This window comes from Ptychodera flava, chromosome 12 (genome assembly GCF_041260155.1).
Source record: "Ptychodera flava strain L36383 chromosome 12, AS_Pfla_20210202, whole genome shotgun sequence".
Taxonomy (NCBI): domain Eukaryota; kingdom Metazoa; phylum Hemichordata; class Enteropneusta; family Ptychoderidae; genus Ptychodera; species Ptychodera flava.
In genome coordinates, this window is record NC_091939.1 from 13957318 (window position 1) to 13965961 (window position 8644).

General features: G+C 37.7%; 1 protein-coding gene across 1 annotated transcript; it reads left to right on the forward strand.

Annotated features, from left to right (window-relative positions):
* The first annotated feature begins 2242 nt into the window (after positions 1–2242).
* Positions 2243–8114, forward strand: LOC139145139 (uncharacterized). The gene is made up of 8 exons (XM_070716110.1): positions 2243–2348; positions 3552–3662; positions 4258–4410; positions 4703–4788; positions 5286–5427; positions 6145–6371; positions 6484–6582; positions 7076–8114. Exons 2-8 carry the CDS (start codon positions 3578–3580, stop codon positions 7217–7219), a joined length of 936 nt encoding a protein of 311 aa, XP_070572211.1. The 5' UTR covers positions 2243–2348; positions 3552–3577; the 3' UTR covers positions 7220–8114.
* The last annotated feature ends 530 nt before the right edge of the window (positions 8115–8644 follow it).

Here is an 8644-nt window from a genome sequence, read left to right on the forward strand (position 1 = left end):
ACTCTACCAACCTCAGCTTAAATCTGCTGAGACAACTATGTCTGATCCTTCATGTGCCTTTCTCGTGACTCATAGGCACTTTTCCCGCCAAAACTGCTTGATCAATGGGAACTCACTGTACTGTTATACTTCACTGTATGTAGCCACTGTTCAATATGAGTGAATAAGTCTCCCGACGGCTTTCTCATACCTGGTCATATTCCACATTACAGTGTTGCGTTTGTTCTTGGTATAAAGTTCATACAAATAGTTGCAGCCAATTGTCTCGATCAATGACAGCCTCGGGTTTTCGGAAGAGCACATTTTTTTGTTTAGCCATAACAACAGGTACACTAATTCATTAATCTCAATTAACCACACAACAGAGGCTATTGTAAATTTATTGCGGTTGGCAAGGTTGGCTGAACAAAAAGCCTCCATTGTGGGGTGGTAGGAAGATTAAACAAACAACACTGTCTCACAATCTAGCATCTGTGAACTTTGATCATGGATGTATCCAAGTTAATTAATTAATCACAGATTGTAAGTGATACTATCACCTGAACCCACGTGACTTAACATTTTTCCCGCCAAAACTGTTTTATCAATGGGAAACCTCCCTTTCCCGAACTTCACATAACTATACTCTGTGCGCAGTCTCTTACCCTTACACCTTCACTGTACATAGCCACTGTTTATATAGTATGAGTGAAGTAATTAGTCTGCCGACTGCTTTCTCATACCTGGTCATATTCCACATTACAGTCTTTCGTTTTGTCTGGGTAAATTCTTACAAATAGTTGCAGCCAATTGTCTAGATCAATGACAGAAATCCATGCCTTTTAAAAGCAAAAAACTCTTCACCTATGTTAAGTTCCCTAGTTGAACATTAATTAAAGCTTTTCATCTCATTTATAATGTGATAGTGGAAGATGTTTGCTCCCTTTTTCATAAGTTTTAAGTTTGCATAGATATATAGTCTGTGCTTGATCAAAAGTGAACATTTGGAAGACGTCAGTGTCAAGGCTTCTAAATTTAAGTGGCTATCGACCGCTGAACTGATGTCTTTATTTCACCAAAAATTATCAACAGGTATACCACGTCATTCATCCCAATTTACCACACAACAAGGATGTGGGTTCATAACTTGTAGCTGGCACGGATGGTTGCACAGAAAGCCTGAGATGCAATTGCCAGTGGCAGTAAGATAAAACAAACAACACTGTATCCGCACATCTGTATCACAATCCAGGATCTGTGAACTTTGATCTTGAATGTATGCAGTTAACAGTTAATTAACTTTTTTCCCGCCAAAATTGCGTAATCTATGGGAAAACCCATTTTCCCGAATCTTGGCCATGTAAAAGAAGCACTTAATATCACTGTACTCTGTGCATAGTCTCTCACCCTACTGTTATGCTTCACTGTAAATAGCCACTGTCCATTTTAATAAAATCATCTACAGTATTCAATTGCTTTCTCATAATGATCATATTTGTTCTTGGTAAACTCATACAATAACATAGTTGCAGCCAACTGTCGAGATCAAAAATCCATATCCATGCCTTTTTTGTTTCAAAGCAAAAAACACTTCACCTATTTTAAATACGGCTAGTTTTCAATCGGGTTCGAACCCACAACATACGGCATCAGTCGCCTAGCGGAGAGGCCACAGAGAGAACCACTCGGCTAAATCTCCACTCCCAAAAAAAGAGTGGTTCAATAGCCAGCTAAATTACTTTGTTGAACATTAATTGAAGTTTTTTATCTGATTTTACAATGTGATAGTGGAAGATGTTTGCTCCCTGATTCATTAGATTTAAATTTGTATAGATAACAATAATAAGGTAGGATTACGATATTGTATCTGACAGGTGCATGCCTTCTCAGTTACACAAGGTCTTCCGCACCATCAAAGGGAACCACCCATTCAACTCATGCTAGCAGAAAGGTACACAGTGAGTTCAGCCCTTTAAAGCTACAAGTACATTCAGTAAAAATTAGGATATTTCAAGAAATTGAATGGCAATGAGGAGACATTTTGCCATGGTGAAATTGATAACTTATCGAGCCCTTGAATGAACACAGGTAGCGTTCTAAAATCATTATCAGTTCAATGGTGTGATCCTCGTTATGTAACCCCACAGTCAGTGCTTTATCAGGAGTGGACATTTGGAAGGCGTCACTGTCAAGACTTGTAAATTTAAGTCGCTATCAACCACTGAACTGTTGTCTTTATTTCACCACAAAATTATCAACAGGTACAACACCTTCATTAAACCCAATTTACCACAGAACAGAGGAAGTGGGTTTAAACATTGCGGGCTTGCACAGGTGGTTGCACAGAAAGCCTCCGTGGCAGAGTTGTGGTAAGAAAACAAACAACACTATATCACAATCCAGCATCTGTGAACTTTGATCTTAGAATGCACACAAGGTAATTCATTAGAGATTGTAAGTGACACTATCATCTACGTCTTCATGAAATAATACTTTTCAGTGAATCGGGTACGAAAAAAATGAAACCTCTTAAATCTTCCAGACCCCTCAAGATATCAGATGGTCCACCCCTAATTAATCTGCCGACTGCTTTCTCATACCTGGTCATATTCCACATTACAGTGTTTCGTTTGTTCTGGGTAAGTTCTTACAAATAGTTGCAGCCAATTGTCTAGATCGATGACAGAAACCCATGCCTTTTTCAAAGCAAAAATACTTCACCTCTCTTAAGTTTCCTTGTTGAAATAAATTGTAGCTTTGGTGTGATTTCTAATATGATAGTGGAAGATGTTTGCTCCCTTGTTCATTAGTTTTAAACTTGCATAGATATCAATAATAATGTAGGATTACGATTGTTAACTGACATGTGCATGATATCATCTGTTTATGTACCTGTTGCACATCTATTCAGTCAACATGATATTCTCAGTGACAAAAAAGTCTTCCCACCACCAGTGGGAACCACGGCACCCACTTCAATGCATGCTAGCTGAAAGGTACACTTGATTCATCCCTTAAAAGCTGCAAGTACATTCAGAAAAATTGGGATATTTGAAGAAATAGAATGGCAGACATTTTTGCATGGTGAAATTGACAACTTATTGAGCCCTGTTATATTGTCCTTTGATTTTGAATACTAAATTAAGGTGCACAGTGCTATCCTTTCATTTAATGTGTTAATTCAACGATACACAACATCTCTGAGAGTGCTAGGCTAACAACATTAGGATATGGAATAAAGATTATATTTAAAATTTCTTTCAGAATGCATTTCTGATACACGGGATCACTATGGAAAAATAAAATTCTTGTTCAGTTTATGGACTCAGTCCATAGTTCAGTTTATGGACCCAGTCCATAGTCCATAGTCCATAGTCCATAGTCCAGTCCACGAGTCGAGTCCAGTCCAGGTATTAGATTCTGGGGTCACATTAGCATGTCAAGTTGTTCTGTTGCGTAAATGCTAAAGTCTACTAGTCTGTTTACTGGCTAGAAAACTTTCTGTGAAGCCTGAACCTGTTGTAAAACACGTGAGCACATTCAGTTGATATCTGGTTTTGTTTATGTTTTAGATTTAAAGTTCTGTGGTACTGACAAGATGGCGAAGGACTCCACGCCCCATCTATTTTTGTTATTCGGCCTTCTAGCCACGTTTGTTGGAACCTATTGTAGTGGCCAACATGGTAAGTGTTCTGTTCATTTTTTAACGCTGTCTAACCATGTTCTGTTCATCTTTTTAACGCTGTCTATCGACCATTGATAATATAATTCAAATAATATGCAGTTTGTTTTGGCTGTCATTAACGTCCGGGGCGTCGAAACAACGAAATTGTTCTAGAAGCTGTGTGTATACCACCGTCGAAAGTTGCAGATCGATTACTGAAACAGAATATGAGGATCACAGGCGCACGATTAGACACTCACAATATCGATACACCCAACTGGCATGAAAGCCGAGGTGCAAAGCGTGCATCTGTGGCGGGTATCGTAACGAAGGGACAATATATTAGAAAGAAGTACTTGGAGAATGACAACTTAGTACCGTGACTGCTATTAGTTCTGTTTTTTTTTTAGTAGAAGACAATCGTTAGGCATATAGTATGAAAGCCCATTAGGGACATTTTTTGAAAGAAAAAAATATTATCTCGTGCACATTTTTCAAAAAAAAGAGCAAATTTGTTGACAACATGTTTGCACACCTGTTTTAAAAATTAATTTCTCAAAGTACGCCTGACTCACTGTATTGAGAGGACGCCGGCTTAATGTTTTTCACTACAGCCTGTGAGTCTGGTTGGGATTATTTCAAGGGAAAATGCTACTACGCGTACCAATCCCCACTGTACACATACGATGAAGCAAGGACTGTGTGTATTGCATTGGGTGGTTCACTGGCCAAGATAAATAACCTTGAAGAAAACCTGTGGCTGAGAGGTTGGTCATTTGATAATCGAGACTGAATAGTAATTTGAATACTGCTTTGTTCGTATGGTATTCATTGAAGGAGTCCTATTTCTTTGGATATTGTTTACCTGAAACAGAACTGCTTACCCCTGACAAATGTTAACCTCGTTATTCGTTTACACATCTCAAATCTGATTACTGTTATTGAGAATTACTAACTATCAATTGACTCTTCAACAACATTTAGACATGCAAACTAAACATCCTAAAACAAATTTAGATTGCCCAGTTTACGATAAACTCTCTCCCACGTTTATATCAGGGTATACTGAAGGCAAAGTACATATGTGGCTTGGTGCTAACGATATCGAACAGGAGGGCGTTTGGAAGTGGGAAGATGGTACCCGGGTAAGTCTATCTATCTATCTATCTATCTATCTATCTATCTATCTATCTATCTATCTATCTATCTATCTATCTATCTATCTATCTATCCGGGTAAGTATATCTATCTATCTATCTATCTATCTATCTATCTATCTATCTATCTATCTATCTATCTATCTATCTGTCTGTCTGTCTGTCTGTCTGTCTGTCTAAAACTACATCTGATCGTCTCTACACTGCAAATATTTTTTTTGGTTGGAAAAATGACCTGTGTAGGATTTGAACCAACATTTAGGGTATTCAATTCGGACGCTCTCCCAACTATAAGCTAACGGATCAGTTCAAGTTGTCTGGCGTGTGCCATCCTCTTCGGCATTTTCTTCCGCAAAAGAGACATCTGGTTACTCACAAAGGGGACGTTTTACATATCAGTAAGACAGCGCAGTGTAATTTCATGTTTTTGACTACTTTACTGGGGAACGCACTTATGATTGCTGGGGGAATTCTTCATCCCATAGATTACGTATAGTAATTGGTATACAGACCAACCAAGCAATTATGGTAATAATGAAGATTGTCTGCATTTTGAATATGACTGGAATGCATGGAACGATGCCCCTTGTACGAGTCGCATGGGTTACATCTGTAAAAAGGAAATACGTAAGTGTGGCTACTCTCCTTATACTTCCTTGTCTTTAGATTTTCACTGACCTAACGTAGTTAGCGCCTCGAAATTAAAAAGCTTAGAACTTTGAGCCCTTTCCTTGCGATATCAAGGATAAAAATCAAGGATCACCGTGCAAAATTTGGTACTTGAAAAAGAAATTACCAAATATTTCCTGACACTTGAAATTGATTCAAAATGACCGTCACTCTTGTGAAAGTTTTATTCACTCCTTTAATAAAAAACTAACCCCCTACAAGTGGTAGCCCAAAAACGTATACTAAAAGTTTGAGAATCTGAATATTAGTTCCGAGGCGCATTAACAATTGTACCGTAACATGACATCAATGGACCATGCCCACACTTTGTCTGGGCAACTCATAAGATCTTGCCGTTGGGAATTCTAACGTTAATTAATTGTGTGATTTCCAACTAATTTTATTGTATCAGTACAGTAAACGTTTGATAGAAAATAACGAACTCAACAAACGCACAGTACAGTGAACGAGATTTTCTTTTAATTCTTACACTTAGCTGAAAAAAGAGCTAAATAGTCGTTTCATTAATTCGTTTGTTACAAAACAATGGCTAGAAAGTCATGTATCGTACAGATTCTGGGATGTCCACATCTCTCGCAGGACATGGCAGCTTTCAGTATATTCCAGTTGTTTGTGAAAAACTATCCGATGTACTTGTCTTTTGATATGATGCAGGTGACTCAAGTTGTGGTGCCGTCCCTGTCGGAATTGAGAGTAGGGAAATACCAGACTCGCAGATGACAGCGAATAGTGTCTACAGTGCCAATCATATGTCCCACCAAGGAAGACTGAACTACGTCGGTCCCGGGTCAGATTCCTGGTGTGCTCGGCTTAATACTGTCGGTCAGTGGCTGCAAATCAATTTAGGTCGTGAGAGAACCATCACAAAAGTGGCAACGCAGGTGAGAACATTATTATCACTTAAGTGTACAGTCTTTTTAGGTTACTAATACGATTTAAAATCGATAATTCGATATGTATTATTATTATTAATGTTTACATCTTCATATCCAGGGTAGAGGTGATTACGACCAATGGGTGAAGAAGTTTCATCTGGCATACAACGATGGTCAAGACTGGAAATACGTACAGGACGATAGTCATTCTGCGAAGGTATACGAGAAAACATTCAAGTGTTTGCAGTTCTGCAAATGAGATGTTGCATTGAACATCGGCACAAGTGGGATTATTCCAAGTGGTATTGAAAATAAGTAATTCTCTAAGCCAGTAGAATCAGTCCATCTGCAACTGCTGACATTGCGAAAGAAGTGTAGGGCACTCCTGAAGTGGGTCTTGGTTTTACTACCCATATAGGGCAATTTTGTGTGTTGTCAAACGTTGGGTATGAAATATAGATTATTTGAAGCTGAAGACAGCTCAAATCGTCCATTTTTATTTCCAAAATACAAACAAAACAAGACAAAATAAAAAAAACCGAATAAATAACATAACAAGTGTGCAGATGAGTTGTGGAATATTATTTAGCAGTGAATTCCTAGTATTTTCTCTCCCCGTTTCTTTATGATGAATTCGTAGCATATATCATAGCTAACAAGAAGTCTTTAGCCACGTTTGTCTCTGATATTTTCACTCGCTTGCATTTCAGGTCTTTGAAGGAAACAGCGACAGGAACACTATCGTTTATCACGACTTAGTCACCGACACCTTCACCGCTCAGTATGTCCGGTTTTACCCCTTGACATGGCAAGGCCACATGTGTATGCGAGTAGAACTCTACGCTTGCACATAAACAGTGGTGCCAATTTTATCGATATGAAAAGCGCTTATCACGATGCAGTCGCTTAGCATGTAAGATTTTTATCAGCTAAAGGTATAGCGGTTCATATAGAAATCATAGCAATAATCTGTATTGCCTATTTTACTTTCCTTGATAAATAAAATAGATATTTGATATCATGATGGACGTGACACTAATAAGACCTACAGAGAGAAATCACATTTATGTAAAAATATCAATTCTAAGATGTTGGTATATCTTTGCGTGCAATCGTTGTGATGAAGCTACCTTGTTCAGATATCGACTGGCTGTTTGTTTTACTGTCATCACAATTTTAAAGTAGAACGCGCCACAGCGACATGATATATTTGGACTTTCAAATTGTATGCATTCTATTCTGATCTACCACTTGTGTGGATTTATATTAAAGCTCTTGAACAGTGTAAGAAAAGTTTTCACCTTGTTAGTTTTTCGAAAATTGGAAATTTTATATTACCGCATAGAGTTAACATAGGGATCGCGGCCATTTGGAGTTCAATTAACTGGAAATTTTAGGTAATTTGTCTCTCTGGTACCAAATTTTGCACGGTAATCCCTAATTTTCATTAATTTGTAAAGAGAATTGTCGAAAGTTTCATTGATGAAAGTTTGAGCAAAAGTTCAAGTCTGTCAATTTCGAGGTGCATGCTACCTGTTAAAGCGAACCACCTTTGAACTTTGCACACGTCAGTAGTTTTGGCGGGAAACTCACACTGGTACCTCTGATAGGAACTTTTATCTCACATAGGATTTACTGGATCGCTTGTTGTTGTTGACATCGTCGTTTTCTTTTCTCTTTTATGAATGCGACTATAACTACGTCTTTGTTTTTTTCGTAATAAATTGATAAAAATGCAAATAGAATAAATGTCTCTACTTTTTTTATATGAGCGTAAATTTGCTTTCAAATTGCAAGCATGTGAAAAGTACGTTTGCAAGTTAACTGTCGGAATAGTTTGATGTGTCGATATATGGTACAACTTATGATGCTACAACCCAAATCTAAACGTATCATGCGCTATGCTCTCGATGGTGGATCAACATGTCTTGGAGATTCGTCGCCACACATTCTGCTGCATTTTGTGTTTGTCTAAAGGCCAATAGGCGTCATTTCTGTAAGATATGCTGAAATCAAAATTCCCTGCAATTCTCTCATATATTCTCTGAACACTAAAATGAAAAAGCATTTTACGAAATTCACCTGTGAAATAGTGTATAAGTGCTTAATTAGTTAGAACACGATTGGAACTAATTTGGGATAATTGGATGGTGAAGGAATGTCAGTTTAATCTGCAAATGTAAGCTCATCCGCTTTTCTTTTAAAAAATAATATAACTTTTTTGATAAATTTATACAATCTGAAGATCCAATCATTCCAAAGTAGCTCCAATCGTGTTT